The sequence below is a fragment of the Saccostrea cucullata genome, unplaced genomic scaffold (genome assembly GCF_032062105.1).
Source record: "Saccostrea cucullata isolate Sc308-1 unplaced genomic scaffold, CSIRO_AGI_Scuc_v1 ctg633, whole genome shotgun sequence".
Lineage (NCBI taxonomy): Eukaryota > Metazoa > Mollusca > Bivalvia > Ostreida > Ostreidae > Saccostrea > Saccostrea cuccullata.
The window spans coordinates 97,329-121,939 of record NW_026922319.1 but is presented as its reverse complement, the minus strand read 5'-3'; the positions used below and the strand labels follow the sequence as shown (position 1 = coordinate 121,939).

Below are 24,611 nucleotides of genomic sequence, written 5' to 3'. Positions count from 1 at the left end.
AAACTGTATTGCATTACATATTTTTCTGATTTATATGTAGTGCATTGATATTTGACAGTATTTTTCATTCAGTTTTCTTTCCACATTATTTCAAATGCTTGTATTTTATTTGGATTAATTAAAATAATGTAGAGGATTGTATTAACTTTATATTAGTCATATTTGTAGTTCAGCTATAACAAAACAAATTATCTGATGAAAGCTTCAACCACGAGGAAAGGATGTCAAGTCCAAAGAGAGGTATGTTGATTAGTGGTGATGATATGTTATTGATGTAAATAGATAACAGCAATAAAATAGTGAGAACAATAGAAATCCATAGACAAAATTTAAATCTTAATTCTTTTCAAGAAGAAGCAGGTCATTATTAGTCACTCTGAGATAGTTAAGAGCAGATTTAGATTTGTTCAGATCATATAGCTAAAGGGTATGGTGGGTCCACAGTGGGGGTCAAAGTTTTATTCTGGAATATTTAAGGCTGAAGCCTTTTATTATGAAATCTATTCAAAATTATCAGGGCCACAATACATCATTTTTGAATGCAGAATCCCAGAATCAAGGGTAATGAATATGCCGTAATTAGAAACAAATTGTTTATCTTGAAAGTCCTATGTAAATACTATGTAAATACTGGAAAATCGTTTTGTTTATTTCTTGGCTTTTAAGTTAAGTAGACATTAAAATAATATAATTTTCATAATTTAAATTCCTATTTTATGGATAATTTATTTGATATCTATGTAAGGTCAAAAAAGCTACAATTTTCAGAAAGAAAGCAATATTTTGGGGTTATAGAAAAGAGGCATAACTCTCATCAAGATATTAATGATGGATTTCAGATAAGTGAAAAATGTATACTGTTGGGAAACAAGTCAATATAGTGCAGTCTAAATAAATACAGTTAAACAAGAGTATCTTAAAATAAAAAATCTTTGACTACCTAGGGTATGTTGACGTTCATGACAGTATTACAAATTGGACGAATGATTTGCAAACACTTGGAATTGCATATAATTATATGATTTACTTTTGTTAACTTATTTCCTCTTTTTGCGCATATCTCCTTCTCATGCAGATTCTTAATGAACAATGATTAGATATAATTAGCAACTGTAAATGGCATGCATGTATATGAACTTTGTAAACTCTGTTTTAGAGTTGAAATTTGGTATATATCTTTGATAGTTGACACTGAGTGATATTTTGAACACATTAAGATATCAAAGTCATTTTAAAGTCCCTTGAACGACATTTTTTTTCTATATATCTTACCTTGAATCTCTTGAATATCTCTTTTTTTCAGCAGTCCCATGAGCATTTCAAGATAACAAGTGTGACTTTATTTTTATTGATTCAATTAATTTATGATGAATCATAAAAATATCAATCATATACATGTACTTTTATGTTAATGCATTAACATTTTATATTATATAACTTTGTGAAATGTGGTATTCTGATTGGTCAATAAAAAGTACTTATTTTTTATTAACGACCGCTGAAAGCGAATAATGACTCGCACGAGCTGCCTCGTTTTCACTTTCGCTTTAGACAAACATGGAAGTTCGCAAGTTGTAGGTGAGGAAAATTTAAAAGATATAGTGAAGAACTATGAGGCTGATAATACACAAAAATTACAAGGATATCTGTGAATATTTTTGTGGAATACAGTAATACTTAGAACACATACCATTTCATGGTTGAGTTCGACTTTTCCACTCGGTGATTAGAGATTTGACGGTGTTTACGCGATTACGGAGACTAAAAAATGAAGACAAGCATGCAATGTAAGATTGGATCTTATCTTAGAAGACAGGTATTTATAATTTGTCAATGCATTTCCTCTGCAAGTGAAAACGAGAGTGATTCTCAATCTGGGGGAGGGGGTACTCTGTGTTATTCTGAGATAGATATCTTGCGTTATTATTATGATATGGGTTAAAATTAGTTATCGAAACAATTTTCTCTGAATAATATTCAATGAATTCTGAAACACTTACATTCAACTTATTTATGGTTAATACTATCTCTGTAAACATTAGGAAAATATATACATTGTACTATTAAATTTGGGAAATTATTATTTATATATTATAATAAATATGGACTCAATACACGGTCAATATACATTTATAATGACCCAGGATGTCAGATATTGACCTCAGATACATGATGTATATCGACCTCGGGCTATCGCCCTCGGTCGATATACCACATGTATCTTCGGTCAATATCTGTCATCCTGGGTCATTATAAATGCATATTGACCTATATTGAGTCCATATTTGTATAATATTTTTCAGGCCATATAACAAATGGTTGCTGAATTCATGAAGACTAGCTGGGATGATACAGTGCATTTCTACTCCTATGAACCATATCTTAACATCATTTGAGGAACCCTATCTCAGAAAAAAAGAATTTGCATATTCAAAGACTCCATATAGTTTATTGTTTATTTGCACATTGTTTAACATTCTTCTTGAGAAATTTTCACTCATATGGGGATGCCAACATTTGTCGGTGGAGAGCTGCAAATTTTGTCCTTTACTTGGCACACATGGTTAATTGAGCAATGATGGATCTTTTTGGCAATAACACCTACTGCAACACAGGACCTCTGTAAATACAGTCTCATCCATGTCCAATTCTGGGATTTCGAACCAGCAATTTATGGATCAACTCTCGAGCAGATGCTCTTGCCACTGTGCCATGCAGGTGACTTTATAGGTTATAAAATGATAAGATTTATAACTTAAAACTGATGTTTTTAATTCAATCACAGTATAGAAATTGTTTGCAAAAAAAGGGAGGTAATAGCTACATGTTGTTCTCACTAGTATTGCATGCTTGAACTGTTTGAATTACATATTGTAATTACACAAGTATTTTAAACCAGATCAGTAAAGAAAGAAACACTTGAATATTTTTACTATGAATTTCATTATAAGGTTGATTATCTTTAAAAAATGGAACTTTAATTTTTTTTAGTAGAAAAAAAAAATATTAAGAATGTACATGTGCACTTTATTTTGTTTATTAAAAATAGTCAAAATTTGGAGATCTTGCGAAGGGTATCTAAATATTGATATATAAATTTTTACATCATTTTTAAACAGCATAATCTTTATTATAACATATGAGTGTAATATACAACTTATTGTTGAACATTCCATTGTCTGTCTACATGTAGTGCTTAGTAAATTTCTTGTAAATAAAAACATGATTGCATGCTGTTTGTTTACTTTGAATTTTTATCAGTATGAGTCATGATTTATAAATGGTGTGCATATCAGTTTAAATTATTTTTGTTGAATTCAGTTAACAGAAAAAAATAAAAACTGAATATAATTATGTATATAGATACCTTCCAGAAATATTTATATGTACTAGTAGCTGCAGATCTATATGCAACTTATGTGAAATCAGGTATACTTGAAACTCAATTTACCTGTATTTATTTAACAGAAATTTAGTGAACACATTCATACACCTTTGCAGTATTTTATACTGAAAATACACTGTGTTAATGTTTTACTTATTCAACATAAACTTGACCAGAAGTGATCTTAATGAGATAAAACATATCTCACTACCCCCCCCCCCCCAATTTTTTCCACAATTTAAATGTATATAAATTGAAAAAGAAACTGACTATACCATTAAAGAAAATCTTGAGTTGTCTTTCCTTGTTTAAAGAAAATATCTGATGCAATGAATGCTCTCTGGGGTTCATGACCCTGAATATTAATAAGGTTGGGAGGTGTGTTTATGTTAAATCGGATAAAATAAGTTGAAATTAGCTTCATTCCTTTTAATTTAATTTCTGTGCTGACAATGAGACACTATTTCTTATTGTAAAATAAGTTTTAAACCTCTAACGGACCATTTTGTCAGATGTTAGACTATCCTTGGCGCCAAGGCACCTCGGACCGTCTAGTATCTGACTTTATGGACAGTTTTTGGCTTTTAGTCATTACTAGATAGAACGTTCTATCGTTAAAATGATATCCTACGTACATGGTTTAACGATCGAATTCGTTCCGTGTATTCGTAATGCAGCAAAAGAAACATGGGTGATAACTCGTACTCTCTTTAAATCAGTGCATTTACTACGAAAAATCTACAGAGTTCCAAAAGTAAACATGGCAGGTAAATTTGAAGCGAAAGAAAAACGTTGAGAAAATTAATTGCATTTTCGTCTTTAGATGGATTATTTTCTAGGATAAAAGGCATAAGCAATCTCCAAAAGGTTTGTTTTGATTAATTTGGTACATATTTCCAGTGCAAATCCTTTTCTATTCTTCAAAATCGTTTCGGAGCGGATCCGCTCCGATTTGCTACATTGCAAGAAATGGGGACGTATTCTCACTGTGGTGAGGGCTTGTACCGAGGCACAGTTAGATCATTCTAACTAAGCCATTACATGAAGCATCAATGAAGAAAGGGGAACAAAAATTTTGAATTTCAAGGTCATTGTCCCCTTGGGACCTGATGATGGGGTTAAAGCATCAAAACCATTGGAATATTTTAAAAAATCTCCCTCTTGTTTACAGGACATCAAGCAGTCAAACTGTAAGTCTGTTGGCATGATTGTAATATACTAAATTTCGAAATCCATGGTCAAAGGGTCAGGTACTCTGGTGCTGGGGTGGATATTGTGAATTTCCTTCCCCCTGGGTAACAGATTCTGTGGGTTTCCATTAATTTTACAGTGAAAACGCATTTTTTTTTAAATTGTCTTGTCTTCCTTTGGGCATTCAGCCGATAAACTATGGTTATGATGAACAAAATGATTTCTTCCAGAATTGTGAAATATGTGGCCGCTTGGTAGGTGTCAGGTCATTTCTCTCTAAAAAAATTTCCCTCCCAGGTTATTTCTCTCTCCCACCATTTCACGGTAGGTCATTTCTCTCTCCTACCTGGGTCATTTCACCCCATTTTTAATCTGGTCTTATACAATTATTTACTTTTCTATTCTTGTGTTATTAACTTTTGTCTCGTAAAATAAATTAATTTTATTAATTCATGACCAATAAAATTCAAACGAGAGAATGTATCGGAATTTTATTTACAGTGGAAAATTTAATATTTGATATTAATGAAAATAAATTGATACCATTGTCCAGCCCTTGCTACGTGGAGGCCTCTTCTGTTAAAGGTAATTATTTTGAAAGAAAAATTTAAACTCAATTAAAATAATTTAATTTGTTAAAAGAATTAATTTTTAACATAGCCGATGATGAAGTTTTGTCTTTAATCTGAATATCATATAGATACTGATGAAACTCGAATCTTAGAAAAATAATCCAAAAAAATGTTTATTGATTGATTTTGTTTGGCGATACAAAGAAGTCGGAATAAAAATAACAATTTTGATCTTAGGAGAAATAAGGGAGAAAATAGACATGACATAAAATAATAGCTGCAGAAATGTACCTCTCCGAAAAGATATATATTGACAGACCGGTTCAATACATTTTCTTTTCGGAAAACTACAGTTCTGCAGCTAAAAAATAGATATTTTTTAGAAAACAAAGGATACTTAAAAATATATATTATGAAACCAGATACACAAGTAAAAGTATGTAAATATTTACTAATATTTATTTAGAATAATTGTATAATATAAAACTATAAATAATAAGAACGCGAGGAAAATAATGACGTAAAAATGCTATCAATATGAAAAAACCTAAAATGCAATATTTTCAAGGTATACAAGATTAACAAAGCAGCCAAATCACATGAATTAATGGGAATGTAACAAGGGAAAATTTTTTTCTTAAAAATGAATTATAAGATTTCGAAAAGGAACTTACTCGGTGTGGCAATAGACACCTCCACAACTTCGCTGGAAATGGCTAGTAAATTTTAATATGTTTCAAGTACTAGTATATTGCACTATTAAACGATTCTTACATGTATGAATCTAATGTAAGAAAAATTATTTATACCCAACTCCCTTTTTAATATAATGTTATCTGGTGTCTTTACCACAATATTTTATGAAATAGATAATACATTATCAGGACTGTATAAAATGTTGTTCAGGACTTGTAATTTTGATACATGTACTTTCAGTAGATGTCAAATAATCTACTGTCTCTAAAAGTTTACATATTCTTTGATTCAATTTAAATAAAAATCATCTCATTTTTATACGTATTTTATCCATGGCGTTCAGTTCCCATTGTTATACCAGAGATCATAAATTTTAAGTACAAACAAAAATATTCCAACTACATGTATATACATAAACTTGAACTAGCTTTTTGAAAGGGCAAAGACATATGACTCGATCTCATGTTGACTAAAACGATCTTTCGACTGTTCATTACTTCCGTTTTATTATCAAGGAGACATTCGTGGGTCTTTTACATGTATGCACATACATATTTGCGCATGAGAAAATAATACAGAAAAATGTTTGTAACAATCGGGACATTTTAAATTAAAAATCCATGCATCAGTACATTAATTTTACGTTCTTATAATAAATATGTTAATGTTTGGGGGAGGGGCTGCCACTGTTGCATAGAGAAAACATATGTATTTTGGGGGAAAATGAAATCTTAAAAGTTAAAGGGTAATGGAAATGGGTAGCAATTCTTTTATATGTTTTAGAGTTTGGCGAAATAAAACCAACAAAAAAAAAACCGCATCGAAATCGATGCAAATTTAGCGGAGTTATTGCCCGTTGAAAGCGTCTATTTTTACCTGTTATGAAAATCCAATCAAGCAAAAATAGAATCGATCGAAAACGAGGCTATATCGCCGTGACGTCACTACATTGACAGATTAGGCGGATTAGTATGGATTTCAACGAGATTAGTTCCGACAACAACGACGATATCAGCCTTGATATGTCAGATGGATCTTCAGTTTTTGATGAACAAGATGGAGTGGGTATCGAACTTGGTACAAGACCTTACCAGTTTGAGCCAGAAGCCGATTCTGACGAGGAATTGGTAGATGAAGACGACATACAGCCCAGCGAGGACGAGCGCTTGGGGAATACTGACTGGTTAGAAAATGGCATATTTTCCAATTAGATTGCTTAATGTGACATATGTAGTCCAATATTTAGACTTAATAACCATATAAAGCAACATAAATTGTGTAATTTACTTAGGATATGGCTGAACTATGAACATTTTCTGCTGAAAGGTGATTGCCTTCAAGGCATCGGACTTTTACCTTTTTGTTTGATTACTGGCAAATCTGTTACCAAAAAATCACATTCACTATAGGATCATGATAACCCTCCTATAAATTATGTTGGCTAAAGAACTATATAGGGTTTCTATCATAGTTTGGCCCCCGTTTTTGTTACAATTTAAACGCCAATATACCCCAATGAAATTGATATTTTTTGAAAGATTAGAATTTATACTTTTCTTTTATGGTTAAATTGATATGTTGATTTAAGTAATATGCAGACAATTAAATGCTTAAAGTGACAAAGTTTACAAGAAAACGCTTTAAAGTGGCATTTTTAGCATTGTTATCGGCGATTTCAGGTATGTGCGACGCCTTGAACAAGAAAGATATTTACACACGTAAAAGATATTTTCAAAGAAAGACTTCATTCAAAAAATTTATCTTGTTCATAAAGTCGCACACACTTAAAAAATAAAAAAACCTTGAGAAAAATAGCACTTTCTGACTCGCGTGACGTCACAAGCATCTACGGAGAAAGACGACGACGTTGTTGACATGTGTTGAATTTTTTTTTTATTTCGAAGGTAGCATCATCTATCGATTGCTTCATGTATATTTTCGACATAAAGTTCGAGACATATCTATTTTTGAAACATATTTATGATTAAAGAATATATTTTATCGGGATCGACATTGATCTGTTGATGTGTGAATGTACGGGTGTGGATCACAAGGAAAACGATGATCTAGTTTGATCTTCGAATCGCTTGAACTTCGTCTACTGTACATCAAATCAGTTCACAGAAGAAATATATACACAGTATACATTTTGTAAAATTATTTGATCATGTTAAAATACGTTCAATGTGTGTGCATATTTCCATATCTACTTTATACGTTGTCATTTCTTCCTATATCGTTCATTGTTTACCTGTTTACAAGGCAACAAATATACGGCCAACCAGACGCGTAAAAAATTCAACGTTATTCTAAGAAGTTCGGGGCATTAGTAATTTCAATAAAACCAACTAAAATATTTTTTTTCTATAAATGTTGAGTACAAATACTCAAATAGACAACAAAAATAATATTAATATTTCTATGATTTAATTTTATTGCATAATTAACTTATTTATACTGTCTGTACAAAAAATAAATAAATAAATAAATAGGCCTAAATAAAAATAAATAGTAAAAAAGTTTTGAATCAACATTTTATTTATATATTCAAAAAAAAAAACAAACAAACAAACAAACAAACAGTATAAATGCATCACATTTTTAATTCTAAAAGTTCATTAATTTAATTTCTGAATTTTTAGGGTTAATGTGTTATTATAAAAACTATCATAGTGTGAATCATCAAATTAAATAATAGTAAGAAGGACCCATTATACATGTACACATACATAAGGTCATATACCCTTTCTCTTAACATTTTTTTTACTGATTACTGCAGTAACACTCAACATGATATTGTTTTTTTTTACCTAAACTATTTTTTTTAAATATTACAATAATTATTTCCTTTTTATTTTAATTAACTAGTTAAAACATTGTGATTTCTTTTCCGGACTGTACAAATAGGAAGTTTTAAAATACATATTTTTGAGTGTTGAGAAAGTGGCATGTGTCATTGCTACTTTCGTAGTTTGTAATACAATCAAGGTTCTTACACGTGTAGTTGTATTTCTTCTCGGAAAAATCTCAAAAAGTACACTGTACCAGTTGAAATTAATTTGAAATTGTGAGGCAGAAGACTAGAAAGTTACTGATTACTCGGTATATTTTACTGATTGCACCCTTCTCCCTCTATGATATCAGGACAAGATTCCGATATTTCACCAGGTCTATTGGTGCACCTGTGTGGCTCAGTGGTTAAATCATTTGCCCATGAGTTGCAGAGTATAGCGCAGAATATCCTTAAGTACATGGTTCAAATCTCACATCGGAATCGAGACATAAGATTTCGAATATAAAAAATAAGTTCTCGAAAGGGTAGATAAAAAATTCAAACAAACCTGTTCATTGAATTTGTGTACAGTGTATCTCCTCAATGGCCAGTTACATGAATTCGTATTGTTTTCTTTAACATTTTTATGTTTAATTTTAAAAACCTTATATCATTATGCCTTTCGAATTTTTTAACAATGTATTAGAGGCAGTATTTACACGATCTTCCCTTTCTGATACTAGAATTTTTGTACATGTTAATAGGAAAAGGCCATCGATTTCAATGGAGAAAAAATTAAAAATGATTGATAGATTGTTTTCAATGTCCCTATTGAGAATTTTTCTTTATATTGAGATACCACCACTTGCAGATGAAGGGCAACAGATTCTAACCTATACTCGGCACTTAGGGCAATTGACCAGCGAGAGATCTTTTTCGTGCCATCTCCTACTACACACGGGACCTCAGTTTAAACGAAGGACCGGCCTCCACGTCCCTTGGTGGGATTCTATCCCTCGACGTAAGGATTGACTCCTTACTTCGCGGCGACTCTAGAGAAAGATGTTTTATCTACTGCGTCACGCGGGCGACACTTTGGCTATAGAATCATAAATTAAAAATTCATAAATATAAAAAATATAAGTCAATATGTCGTTTCACTACTTATTTCTGCATTTCAAATATGATCACGCGATGCAAAATTTTAATGTCCATATTGCAAATTTATGCTGAATGATACAGATTTTTTTTTTTTTTTTTTTTTTTAAATAAATTCCTCCGTAAAATGATAATTGATAAGATCCAATTAATACTTAGCATTTTTCATATTTTCATCTGCCAGTGATTTGAATTTTATAAATGATTATGGTATAACAATTTTTGACAAGACTTTGAATTAGAGATTTAATCAAATCATAAATCATATGTACGGTGGTATATTTAGGACACGCAATTATTTTTTTTTTAAATACCAGAAAAAAATTATCTTGTGAGAACGACTTATTATCTTGTGAAAACGAGATATTATCTTGTGAAAACGAGATATTATCTTGTAAAAACGACTTATTATCTTGTGAAAACGAGATAATATCTTGTGAAAACGAGATATTATCTTGTGAAAACGAGATAATATCTTGTGAAAACGAGAAAATATCTTGTGAAAACGACTTATTATCTTGTGAAAACGAGATAATAACTTGTGAAAACGAGATATTATCTTGTGAAAACGACATATTATCATGTGAAAACGAGATAATATCTTGTGAAAACGAGAATTTATCTTGTGAAAACGAGAATTTATCTTGTGAAAACGAGATATTATCTTGTGAAAACGACATATCTTGTGAAAACGACTTATTATATTATGTCGTTTTCACAAGATATTATCTCGTTTTCACAAGATATTATCTCGTTTTCACAAGATATTATCTCGTTTTCACAAGATAATATCTCGTTTTCACAAGATATTATCTCGTTTTCACAAGATAATATCTCGTTTTCACAAGATATTATCTCGTTTTCACAAGATAATATCTCGTTTTCACAAGATATTATCTCGTTTTCACAAGACAATAAGTCGTTTTCACAAGATATTTTCTCGTTTTCACAAGATAATATCTCGTTTTCACAAGATAATATCTCGTTTTCACAAGATAATTATGTCGTTTTCACAAGATAATTTTTTTCTGGTATTAAAAAAAAATAATTGCGTGTCTTAAATATACAACCGTACATATGTATACATGTACTAGAATATAAACTTCTAATTTTTCTAAGTTACAAAGTTATTATCGGAAAGGACTGCATTAACGGACAGACTTATTGTAAGAGAGACAAGTTGATTCCTGTCAACAACCACGTCCCTCAATACCAAGTTTTTGTTAAAATGTTAAATATTTATGCGACCGAATTTATTTGGGGCGTATATTGTTTTTGTCCTGTCTGTATGTTTGTCTGTTTATCTGTTTGACTGTCTGTTGTCAACTTTAACCTTTGCATTAACTTTTGAACCGTTCGAGATAGAAACTTCATATATGGAATGCATACTCCACTAACTAAACTCTTTCAACTGACACTAAGGTCAATGACCTTGTGACCTTGACTGTGACCTATATGCTAAAAATAGTTTTTTTCGAACTTTTGCTCCAACTTTTGAACCATAGGAGATAGACTTTATATTTGGTATGCATACTTCACTAGACTTTATATTTGGTATGCATACTTCACAAGTTAAGTGCTTTCAAATGACACCAAGGTCAAAGACCTTGTGACCTTGACTGTAACCTATATGCTGTAATAGCTTTTTCGAACTTTGTTGCCGCCGGGCGAATAGAGTTTAACAATCATATCTTGTTTTCTTTATTCCTCAAAATATAAAGTTTAACAAAAAGAAAAAAAAATCGGAAAAAATTGTATTAAAAAAATGAACGACTGCTTTTGTTTGGTAAACAACAACAAAAACTTATCTAAGGGAATAAGTTTGTACAAAATGGTTGCTATGGCAACGGACTTGCCTATCAATTTGATATAATTCTAAGTACAAAATCATCTTAGGGTATCCAAAATATAAATATTTATGGAACATTTTATAGATGCTACCAAAATTACAGATCTCTTAATTGTCAATAAAGCCATAATTTCAGATATAATGGAATAAGTTTGAATACAGTTTCCATGGTAACGGAATACCTATTAAATTAAAAATATAATTTTTTTAGTAAAATAGTCACTTTGACATATCCTAAAGTATACATACTATCATTAACTTAAGACAATATAGTTGGTATCTAAATGACAATAGATGGCATTAGATGCCAGATTTAGAGGTCTGAAGGTGTATGATTTTGACGACGGTTTCCATGGCAACGGAACGCCTGATCAAATTAAATTATATATTTTTAGTAACATCCTTGCCTTATCCCTCTCCATAGTAAAGATAAACATTTTCTGAGTGGGGGCCTTAAATGGCCCTTACCCTATATACTTCTTTTAGCTAAATGTTTCGTTATTATTTTTAGACTTTTTAATATTGGACCTATGTATAATATTGTTTGAACACACTGTGCCTATACTGTGGTTTCCCTTGTTACATTACAAAACCAGTATCAACCATTTTTAAGCCGTTTTGAAAATAGCATGAAGTAAGGCTAAAAGAAAATATAATCTTGTTTCCTGTACCCTGACCAAATAAATTAGAGTATGTAGGTAGGGAAAAAAAATTATATTTGAGAAAAAAATTTATTTTCAAAACTCAATGAATGCAGAACATATAGTATGTAATAACAAGAAAATGATATTTTTTACAGACCAAAGTTTGTTAATAAAGATTTATAAAGTAAAGGTATCCTGTACACTTATGATGTATTAGTTATGTAAATATTGTTGGTCAACTTTAGTATTTTAGGAAAATAGTAACCCAAAAAATGTAAATGTAAAAAAAACTTTTAGGGTCGGAGGGTAAAATGTAGGGTAGGTCGGGTGACAGGAAACAAGAGTATTTTTTGTTTTGGCCTAACTAGAAATATTCTGCATTTAGTTTCTAACAAATACAATTTTTGGTTTATGAGTTGGTTGCTTGGGAACGAAATTTCAGTACAGAAAACTGCACTCCACAGTAAATGGGGCTTGCGGAGGGAGATGTACTTGTGTTATGACTTATTCATCATCTGAAAACAGAAATATCACAGATTTTTTCTATTAAACTTTTAATTCCTATACTGAATTAAAATAGCTTTCATTTGTCAACAGGTGCACTTGCGAGCAGTGTGTTGCGATGCCTAATGCAGAAGAGTGTGTATGCTGCCAGGAGATACCAGAAATCAGATGCGTGACAGAAGAAGACCATCGACACTGCATTACACAGCACAATGGGTTCTCCCCAGTATGTCTTCACCCTTCTGTTTTGAGGACGGCATACCATTCGTATAGACAGCAGTATGCAGAACTTCCGGAAACTAATGGGTAATAATTCTGATTCAATTCAATGAAATAAATGTTAAAATGAAATCAGAATCAGTTTATTTCGCTCAAACCATACAATATGGTACATGAGGAACATAGACTATAAACTTGAAATGAAACATAAATAAGACTAATTGGCTGTTCATTGTTTATTGAACATAGAGACAAAATTGCACAGTGAACTTATCAAATTGTTTGATAATTCACAATGTCTCAAATTTATACAAACAGAAAATAAAACCAAAAATATTAACAAACTCAACAAAATGAAAACATTAACACAACAATAGGAAAAAAAGGTCAAACTTGAACAATTTTATCACTACAATTATATTGTAAACAACAAAAAAAAAAACAAAACAATGAAAACTGAATAGTTAAAGTGTCAATGATAAAAAGGCTAACAAAAAATAATAACTCATCAAATATGCAAGAATACAGGATAACAATAAAAAAAAAATGTATATTTTAAAATATAGAATAGAAAACAAAACAAACAATTTTCTTTAACAAAATCAGTGTACGTATACAACACAGAGAGAGCTAACAACAAAATATCTATGTAAATATTTATTAATATATAAAAACAGTAACAAGTATTCATAACAAGTACAAATTATCTTTATGTTGTAGGCGCATGAGATATATCGGATATCGGCAGCTGGTTCGATGGTGCTGGGGATGGCTTGGAAAGGAAGTGAGGGTACCTCTCCCAGCTTGTGCAGTCCATAAGATCCGCACCACTTATCCTGAGGAAGATGGACACTATACCGGGTTTAGTTGCGCCGGAAGCGAGTGACGTGATGATCGATGGCCTCATCTTTCTCCGGATGAAGGAAATCCGCACACAGTGGAGGTGGATCATCTGGCATTTCGTCAGGCTCACAGCGTGGCATTGGAGTGTCCCTGACTCGGGAAGTAGCCTCAACCATGAGTGACTCAACGTATCCTGTAATAAGAGCATAAAATGACTCGATGAACTACATGTATATCTTTCTAGCTATTATTGAAATGTGCTTTAAGTATATGAATTTACAAGTAAACTGATTAAACTTACCATATGTGTTATTTGTTTTGATTTTCTTCACTGTGTAGTCGCCCTTCTTTTGTTTTGGGAAAGTGATGCTGTACCTGGGTTTACCATCCTTTGTAGTAGCCTGCAGATTCTGTCCATTTTCATTGAAATGCATTGCAGCAATGAGCAATCTACAAGAAACAAGTAAATATTCAGCAATGCATATTTTGTTTACAAAGTATGAAAAAAAAAAGTTCCTAAGAATTACCTATCCCATTCACACTTTACCCGCAATCATTATCAAAATATGGCACAAATGATAGCAAAAAAACAAAACACAAACTATCATTGAGAATAACAATACACTTCACAGTAGAAACTGAAACCAAGACAACTACGGTAGTTTCATTAGTCCAACAACATAGAGAGATAGCTGTTCAATAAAAATACATGTGTATCATCAAATTTTTCCGTACCGACTCTGCATCCCATGATAGGAAAACTTGTTCATCTTTGGGGCATAATGGTTAATCACCGAATGGTAGGCCTCTAGACTGGATGTCTGAACATCAGGTGAAAGCATTGGAATATCTTTCTTCATCTGCCTTGAGGTGATGATGGCTTCCAGCTTCTCCACTACTTTGGTACCTATGAAAGGAGAAAAATACACTCTTAACAAAATTCAATCTAAATAAATATAATCAAAGATAATGGATTTAAATACAATTCTTCAACAAATTCATCAACAATACTGCAATAAGGTTCTAAAGGAATTGAAAAATCTTTACCAGGTCTCAGCCATCTTTTCCGTCGTGCAGCTTCGTCTAATTCTGCATGTTCGCATCTCTCAAAGAGATCACCATGTCCCTCGTGGATGTTCTGGATGTGGTTGAAGACGCTGACCCATTTCTCCCACCTCAATTCATTGCTGCCTTCTGGTGTGGAAGTGGGGACCCAGTACAGGTGGTTGACAATGCTCTTGATCCACTCCATCAACCTCTCACAGTCTTTTTCCTTGCCGAGGGCTGTCAGCTTCTTCTTCAGACCTTAAATGTACATAGAAGTTTACAAAATCTGACAATTATGTACATAGAATTTTACAAAATCTGACAATTATGTACATAGAAGTTTACAAAATCTGACACTTGTCCTTCCTTTTTGAGACAATTTTAATACAAATGATAGAGTTTTATAATAAATTAGCGTCTTCCTTTACTTTATAAAATTTTAGCATTCAACTTAATTGTAAAAACAAGAAAGCAATGTCACAAACCTTTTGCAACATGCCAAACATCCACATAGTGTGTAGTGTCTGGCATATTCTCCCGAACCCATTTCGCCACCTGAAGATGTCGGTCTGTTATGAGCTGGCAGACTTCAATGTTGTTCTGTTGTAGGAATTGGACAACTCTTATCAGCCCTTCCTTCTCCATACGACAGCTTCCCCCGACCTCATTGCTCTAATAAGTAAAAAAAGTTACATTAGTTTACCTTAAAAGGTCAAATACTATTGAACATGATTTTTTTTTAATTATTTTTTTTTAAACTTATCACTTAGATAAGAATTATTGCATTTCTGTAAACAGTTATTTTTAGAATAAGTGGTTTCATGTATCATATGGTAAATACCTGTACAAGTTGGACATCAATGACGATGTTTTTGTCCAAATCCATGGCCGTGTAGCTGCCAAACTTGGCACAGTGACCTGGAGTGTCGGCCCTCCCATCTCCGCCCAAACGAACTGGCTGACCAGAGTCCTGAATCTGCTGTACATACTGGTTCTGGTGGTTCTTCCAAACACTAAGAATGGTGGGATGTAAGTAATGCTGTTGGTGATTCATGAAGGTCCTCACTGAGATTGTAGCAATGTCCATAAATTGCAACATCCGAATGGACTTTGTCGGCAAGGACCCAGAAAACAAAATGGCACATGACAGTTCAAAATTCCCAGCTGGGATGGCACCAATAAGGGGCTGGCTTGACCAAATTCTGCTGAAACGACAGCATCCACACTCTTGACGAACAGAAATGAAGGTTCCCTTTGAGTGAACGATGTCTGCCAAGGATGGGCTGGCACATCTTGGGCATGTTGCAAAGAGATCCATGAGTTGACTATGGTACACTATAAACTTCATTCCTCTCCTATCCCTGAAAATGCAGAGAGGTCAAAATTATGCTGTCACAATAGTACTCTCAATCATGACTACTACATTACATAGAAATAAATGAAAATGGGACTTAAATTATAACTTTGTGAAATATAAGTGGATTTGTTCTCATTTTTTTCAGTACATCATGTCATCAAGTTATTGATTATTACTTGAAATAATATCTATAATATAATTACCCTCTGTCGGCTTCCAGCAGATCTTCTGAGTCAATGCTACTGAATGAGTCGTCGTGAACTGATTCGTCCTCCTCATCTGAACCGTCATCTGTACCAATAGAAGAGAACGTTGTGTCTGCACACTCTTCACGTAGTACAGGTGTCTCTGGTTCTCCCAGTCGTCTTAGGGGAGGAGCTGGCAGAAGTTCACAGGCAATTCCAACATCCCTGGTCTTCACAGGATTACCTGCCTGCACCACTGAAAATAATAATTTCAATATGCACATTATTGTTTTAAAACACATTATAGCCTACATTAAAGCATAAAAAATAACTTGGGTTTTTTGAAACTACAAATTCTTAAAAAAAAAAAAAAAAAACAGGTGGGACTGAAACAAACTTAGCTGATTCAATTCTCACAATACTGTTTAACTTAAGCTTTACTCGACAAATATTCCTTAGATATTAATCTTTATTTATTCAACATCGAGTCCCCTTGCATGAAAACTGATATTTATAAATTAAAATACCTTTGTCGCTGGTCTTCCATTTGGTTTGGGTGTAGTGGGACTTTCTCATTGGCTTAGTCAAGGAACGTTGGCACCCTACAGTCCTTGTCTCTTTTGCAACCATCTCTACGACATTGGTACATCTCTGTAAATATCAGACATAAAATTTTAATATACATAATGACCATCACAGCATGAAGAATATGCAGGAAACATTAATTTTTTTCAAAACATTTCTTTTTTTTTCCCCATATGATTTTTTTTTCTTTTCTGTCAAATAAATACTTCTGACTGGGAACTATTTGTGGCTCATAATGAACAAATCTGCCCAAAATCTAGGTATGTAATATAGGACCAATGATAAGTATCCTTTAATTCTCCTAAAAGCTTCATAAAATTAAATTCAATTTGCTGTCAGCTTCACAACAATGAAAATATTTTAAGCATATAAGGTTGTGTACAAATTTTACCTCTTCATCTAATTCAATGGTTGGTGTGTTAATGGATCTCTGCTGCTCTGGTGTATTGTCAGACCCCGGCTGCTTTGGTATATCGTCAGACCTCTGCTGCTCTGGTGTATTGTCAGACCCCGGCTGCTTTGGTATATCGTCAGACCTCTGCTGCTCTGGTGCATCACCCGACCCCTGCTGCCGTGTATCGTCAGACCTCTGCTGCTCTGTCTGTGTGCCTTCAACCCCCTGGGGATTACATCCGTCACGGCCAGCTTCAGTTAGGGTGTCGGACTTGGACTCTCTCCTTGCCTGCTCAAACTCTAATACTATCTACAATTCAATTTTAAAACTGATATTCACAAATCCTTTAAAATAAATGTTTTGGTCATAAATTTACTTTAAAAAAAAGGAGTGATAAACTGCTAAAATAACGGTTAGCCATTAATTGTTTCATATATTTCAACTTAAGTAGTTTTTTAACCTTCATGTTATACTTATACATGTACATGGATTGTTTTCGGTAGGTAATGGGATAGTGACTGGCAAGTGGCAACCTAAGGCTAGTAACTTTGTTACTTCCACTACCCCGACGGGCTAGTATCTTACATTTGTAATTGCGCACCCCTGAAGTGTGTGTTAATCTGGTTAAACAAATACATCAGATGCATAGAATTTTGAATGTACACATAATTTAACTGTGCTATTTGATATTGTGATGCCTGACAGGACAAAATAGCTGCACGAGTATTGAGATGATGAAGATTACCATGATTACAGCACTTATATTTATATGTAAATAAAAATATTTTAATAATAGAAAAATAAATGATTGAATTAACTTACTCTTTTGGATTCCCTTCTGAGATAAGCCCTCCTAGGCTTCTTCGGGGTGCTAGTAAGAGGTGTCGTAGGATGGGCTTTCCGTTTCCCAAGTGCCAATGCCGGTGTGGTGGAAGGGCCCACTTTCGTCTGCAGTGTAGGAATGGCATCCTTATTGAGGTCCTTTCTGGGCACTGTCACTCCCACCGACTCCATAATCTTGTACTTGGCAGGGTACGCATCCTCAGTGAAGTGGACGGAGCACAACGTGGACGTCTTCGAGGGACCCTTCCAATCTCGTCTGTACTGTTGTACAAACTGTATCCATCTTCGCAAAACGGCAGGTCTGTCAAAGGGAAAGTAATGTAGGCTAATTCCCTCCATCTTTGTGTTGCTGCAGCCGCCCGCGACACATCGTCTTCCTCTGGAATCTGCTCTGGGGACGGGGGTCTCCGACATCCTCAGTTCACACAAAAATTTCACAAAAATCAAATGGAAAAAATTCTAAAAACTAATTTTAAACAAACTAAACACTACATACTACGATCGCTGTACAACAAAAGTTCACAAAAGTCACTAGAAATATAAATAAAGCTCTAAAAACGTCCTCGAAAATTCACTCTCTCCTTTGTTTTCAAAATGGTCGGTCCATGTAGTGACGTCACACTAGTGCATTGTGGGTGCCAAGGACCAAAACCGCGCGATTCACAAAGTCGCTCAGGTGTGAATTTGGGTTTTCCCCAAATAACTCCGTTAAACTTGCATCGATTTCGATTTGCGGTTTTTTTGTTGGTTTTATTTCGCCAAACTCTAAAACATATAAAAGAATTGCTACCCATTTCCATTACCCTTTAAAATTTACTTGATTGTGAAGATGCATACATTTAGGTTAAGTCATCTTGCCTAAAAATTGTGATCGCTAGGAAGTATTACCGTACATGTAATTAAGTTTGTTTTCAATGTAATAAAAAGTGGGAACAAATTCTCATTTATATAATAATCCGACTAAACACATCTTTGTACAAGTTGACATTTTTTTGTCTAAAGACTAAAGGAGGTATTGTGTTGTCAATCTGTAAATCGACAATTTAGGGATAAACATATGCACCCAGCATGATGATAAAAAAACACCTTGTAGGGTACCATAAAACCACAAGACAGCAATTACGAATTCTAAAAATTATTTATTTATTCCTGATAAAGACCATAAACGACAGATGACAGGACAATAAACAAATTCACTGTAGGTCTAATTGATAATGAATTTAATTGTTAAAGAAAGAAGATAAAAAAATATTTCTATTATGGCATTTAAAGTTATTCTATATTCCATTATAGCTGCAGAACTGTAGCTCTCCCTTTTTTTTGGTTGACAGACCGCACTGTCAATGCATATTTTTCAGAGAGCTACAGTTCTGCAGCTAATTCCATTAGAAAGAAAGACAGTAAATCGTAGCTATAGAATTAATGAATAAAAATAAATAATCATGTGCCTCTGTCCTTGTGAAAGCTAGTTCAACATTGTATAAATTGATACAAAAAATTAATAAATAAAGGAATGAATTAAATTTAAAAAGAATTCTAAAAAAAAATTATTTAAATAAATGAGTGAATGCATAAATGTTTTAATTATGAAGAAAATAAACAATAAATGTGTGAAGTCATATAAATAAATAAAAAATAAATGTGTGAATAAATAAATAAATAAGATGAAACAAAATAAATAAAGTAAGCGTTAAATTCAGCGTGGTAATTAACAAAACTTAATAAAATTAAACTTGTTTCACTTTAATTTTTGTGTTGGAGTGAAATGACCTAGGTTGTGGAGAGAAATGACCTGGGTAATGGAGGGAAATGACACAGGCGAGAAATGACCTGGGCGGAAATGACCTAGGCGGAGCAGGTACTGGGGAGAAATGACCCGGATTCCGCTTGGTATGGGTTTAGTGGGGGGGGGGGGGGGGGGCTTATATTTTTTTTTATATTTGAAATATTCTTTATTGCTCCGTGATATTGGGGAAAGGGATTTATCTATTACAGAGTGGAAATGCTTTATTTCTGTAATAATCTTCTGTCCTGCTTCTACGTATTAAACGTGCAAACTAAGTGTATATTGATAAGCAAGGGTGCCTTTTTATCTCCCAAATTCTGAATTTGATGGCCTCTGGTTTCAATCTTGTTCAATTGTTGGAAAGTTGTTATATGATACTCAGGTGAACTTTAAGGCCTATGGGTGCAATTCATATAAGGCTAATTTGAAATTAATCACATTTATTACACCTCTATTGATAATACTCCAATTTGATTGGCTGGTAAAAAAAAACTTTAAAACACAACAATGACTCCAAATGGTACTGTTTACAGCAATACTGACCTAGCAATCTGCACGTGGGATATAATGACCCGGTCATTATTTTTAATGACCGCTTAATCAAAAAAATGTTTTTGAGTGAAGTTAATGCATAAAATAATAATTATTCGCAAAATTAACATGTTTTTAAAATTGCGCTTTGTCTGTTTTGCATTACCATTCAGAATACAGTAAAATTTTATCGTTACAATATACCGTTACAATTCAGTTCAATAAAAATGTAGAGGCGGCTCTTCGAGTTAAATTCTGTGTTAGATTTTGACTATGTAGAGGAAAAGTAATCGATAGTTATAACAATATATGTCGCTATCAACCAAATTTGTTTTTATTCAGTAAATCATGATGCAAACACTTACACATGGAACTTGCAGACGTCAATGTAAACAAATTCACTATCCGGTCTGTAGCGAATCCCGATCCCGATGAAAGAAAGCATTGATAACGATAAAAGGTTCATAATTTTAATACATATCGGTATAATAAAACAATCAATTACCCCTTGCGAGGTTAACATGGTGAAATAAGGACCCTCAACCTGGCCCACTCGATGACCTGCCCTGACCGAGGCCGCGTAGCGGCCGAGGTCAGGACAGGTCACCTCGTTGGAAAGGTCTCGGGTCCTTATTTCCCCATGTTGACCTCAAAAGGGGTAATTAATTGTTTAATATTTTATAGACCAAGCAAGAAAGCAACATTTGGACAAAACTTAACAATTAAATCAGAAGCATCAAACGCACAGCTATACAGGCAGTGAAATCCTGTGATAAATATAATAAAATTGGTAAGTCTTCTTTTAAAATATCTTTAATGAAATATTTATTTTGAATTTTTATGCCCCGTAATCGGACATTTAGAGACAATAAGTTTTTATTCTGTCCATCTGTCTATCTGTTTGTCTGTCAACACTTAAACATAAGCCACAAATTTTGAAAGGTTTGGGCTAGGGTTTTCAAATGTCACATGTATATTTCTTATGAACAATCCTTTTTTTGGGGTATACAAACATTTTTCAGCAGCAAATTTGGATATACCACATTTTTTGTTATATATGTGTCATAATGTATATATATCAAGAAAATTATGTTGATTATAAATTGGTTAAATCACGTTTTTTTCACGAGGTAGGATGGGATAATAATAAGGAATCAGAGAGAATATCATTTAACAGTCAACCGAGTTTAATCGGTTCGTCCGTCGTCGTGCAACGTCCGTTGTGCTTAATATTAAAATAATTTCAGCTTTTTCCTATGAACCACTAAACCAATTTCTACCAAATTTGGCATATAGCATTCATGGATGAAGAGGAAAGATACTGTGAAATTCATTGTCAGTCATACTATTAGCATGATTGCACAAAGCGTTTAATCCACCACAAAAATTGTTAAATCCATGGCCCCAGGATCAGCGGTTCTGAGTCTAAGGTGGGGCTTTTTGAATATATAGTGAAAATGTAAAAATAATTCACCCCTGCTCCTGCAAAATATACATAGCTTTTATGAACAAGGGTGCTTCTTCCAAAATGTGAATTTTAAGGTCCCTGGGTAAGGGTTCTGATATTTGAGCGGGGCTTTCTAAATTATGTTGTAAAATGCCTAAAGTCTCTAAAGATTATGTCCTTTGCTCTTGGGTATTAAGTCGCTAAACTAAACTCATAGTTATGAGAAATAAGGATGCTTCTTTCTAAAATAGGAATTTAATGGCCCCTAGTTCAGTGGTTCATGGGGTGTTGGCGAGATCTCGGCCCCTACGCGGCCTCGGTCAGTACAGGTCACCTCGTGGGCAAGGTCTCGGGTCCTTATTTCACCATGTTGACCTCACAAGGGGTAATTAATTGTTTATTATTTTATAGACGAAGCAAGGAAGCAACATTTGGACAAAACTTAACAAATAAAATCAGAAGCATAAAACGCACAACTATACAGGCAGTGAAATCCTGTGATAAATATAATGAAATTGGTAAGTCTTCTTTTAAAATATCTTTAATAAAATATTTATTTTGAATTTTTATGCCCCGTAAGCGGACATTTAGAGACAATAAGTTTTTATTCTGTCCATCTGTCTATCTGTTTGTCTGTCAACACTTAAACATAAGCCACAAATTTTGAAAGGTTTGGGCTAGGGTTTTCAAATGTCACATGTATATTTCTTATGAACAATCCTTTTTTTTTGGGTATACAAACATTTTTCAGCAGCAAACTTGGATATACCACATTTTTTGTTATATATGTGTCATAATGTATATATATCAAGAAAATTATGTTGATTATAAATTGGTTAAATCACGTTTTTTTCACGAGGTAGGATGGGATAATAATAAGGAATCAGAGAGAATATCATTGAACAGTCAACCGAGTTTAATCGGTTCGTCCGTCGTCGTGCAACGTCCGTTGTGCTTAATATTAAAATAATTTCAGCTTTTTCCTATGAACCACTAAACCAATTTCTACCAAATTTGGCATATAGCATTCATGGATGAAGAGGAAAGATACTGTGAAATTCATTGTCAGACATACTATTAGCATGATTGCACAAAGCGTTTAATCCACCACAAAAATTGTTAAATCCATGGCCCCAGGATCAGCGGTTCTGAGTCTAAGGTGGGGCTTTTTGAATATATAGTGAAAATGTATTATTTATTTTATAAAAATAATTCACCCCTGCTCCTGCAAAATATACATAGCTTTTATGAACAAGGGTGCTTCTTCCAAAATGTGAATTTTAAGGTCCCTGGGTAAGGGTTCTGATATTTGAGCGGGGCTTATTATGTTGTAAAATGCCTAAAGTCTCTAAAGATCATCTCCCCTGCTCTTGGGTATTAAGTCACTAAGTCACTAAACTAAATTCATAGTTATGAGAAATAAGGATGCTTCTTTTTAAAATAGGAATTTAATGGCCCCTAGTTCAGTGGTTCATGGGGTGTTGGCGAGATCTGATATAAATTATGAAAATTGATTTATTGTATATTGTTTAACGTCCCTCTTGGGAATTTTTGGAGACGTCACCGTATGCGTGTGAATTTAAACCCATACTCGGCACTCAGGGCCATTGAGCAGTGAGGGTTCTTTATCGTGCCAGTGCCTACCGTGACACACGTTTTAAATGGATTGTTTACTGTTTAACGTCCCTCTCCAGAATATTTCACTGATATGGAGACGTTACCATTGCCGGTGAAGGGCTGCAAATTTAGGCCTATGCTCGGCACTCAGGGCCTTTTAGCAGGGAGGGATCTTTATCGTGCCACACCTGCTGTGACGCGGGGCCTCGGTTTATACGGTCTCATCCGAAGGACCACCCCATCTAGTCGCCTTTTACGACAAGCAAGGGGGTACTGAGGACCTATTCTAACCCGTATCCCCACGGGTCCATACGTTTTTAAATGTCATATCCGAAAGACCCGTGACGTTTTAAAATGTCATATCCGAAAGACCCGTAACTTTCTCTTCTGATGCCGACGGCTTGGCGAAGGAACAGTCACTACCTTTGTTTACGTCTTAGGTATGACGCGGCGCCGCGAACGAGAATCGAACCTGGGCCTCCCGATCACGAAGCGAACGCTCTACCACTAGCTAGGCTACCATGACCGGTAAAAAGTCTCACAAAAATTGTTAAATCCATGGCCCCAGGATCAGCGGTTCTGAGTCTAAGGTGGGGCTTTTTGAATATATAGTGAAAATGTATTATTTATTTTATCAAAATAATTCACCCCTGCTCCTGCAAAATATACATAGCTTTTGTGAACAAGGGTGCTTCTTCCAAAATGTGAATTTTAAGGTCCCTGGGTAAGGGCTCTGATATTTGAGCGGGGCTTTCTAAATTATGTTGTAAAATGCCTAAAGTCTATAAAGATCATCTCCCCTGCTCTTGGGTATTAAGTCGCTAAACTAAACTCATAGTTATGAGAAAGAAGGATGCTTCTTTCTAAAATATGAATTTAATGGCCCCTAGTTCAGTGGTTCATGGGGTGTTGGCGAGATCTCGGCCGCTACGCGGCCTCGGTCAGGACAGGTCACCTCGTGGGCAAGGTCTTGGGTCCTTATTTC

The 24,611-nt window shown here is 33.8% G+C and overlaps 2 protein-coding genes across 5 annotated transcripts; one reads left to right on the top strand and one right to left on the bottom strand.

Moving 5' to 3' along the window:
• The first annotated feature begins 6,815 nt into the window (after positions 1-6,815).
• On the top strand, positions 6,816-13,082 carry LOC134261605 (uncharacterized). Its single transcript, XM_062744027.1, has 2 exons — positions 6,816-7,027; positions 12,866-13,082. Exons 1-2 carry the CDS (start codon positions 6,816-6,818, stop codon positions 13,080-13,082), a joined length of 429 nt encoding a protein of 142 aa, XP_062600011.1.
• A 395-nt stretch (positions 13,083-13,477) lies between these two features.
• LOC134261608 (uncharacterized) lies at positions 13,478-19,007 on the bottom strand. Of its 4 annotated transcripts, none has more exons than XM_062744033.1 (11): positions 18,225-19,006; positions 17,545-17,711; positions 17,400-17,490; positions 16,951-17,074; positions 16,442-16,679; positions 15,723-16,242; positions 15,367-15,553; positions 14,882-15,139; positions 14,570-14,741; positions 14,136-14,284; positions 13,478-14,027 (listed from the first exon to the last, which is right to left on the bottom strand). In XM_062744033.1, the coding sequence occupies exons 1-11, from the start codon at positions 18,657-18,659 to the stop codon at positions 13,855-13,857; spliced, it is 2,514 nt and encodes an 837-aa protein (XP_062600017.1). In that variant the 5' UTR covers positions 18,660-19,006; the 3' UTR covers positions 13,478-13,854. The 4 variants fall into 4 exon arrangements, with proteins under 4 accessions (XP_062600017.1, XP_062600016.1, XP_062600018.1 ...); XM_062744032.1 differs by having other exon boundaries at positions 17,400-17,544; positions 17,596-17,711; positions 18,225-19,004; XM_062744034.1 differs by having other exon boundaries at positions 17,596-17,711; positions 18,225-19,001.
• Positions 19,008-24,611: the final 5,604 nt, after the last annotated feature.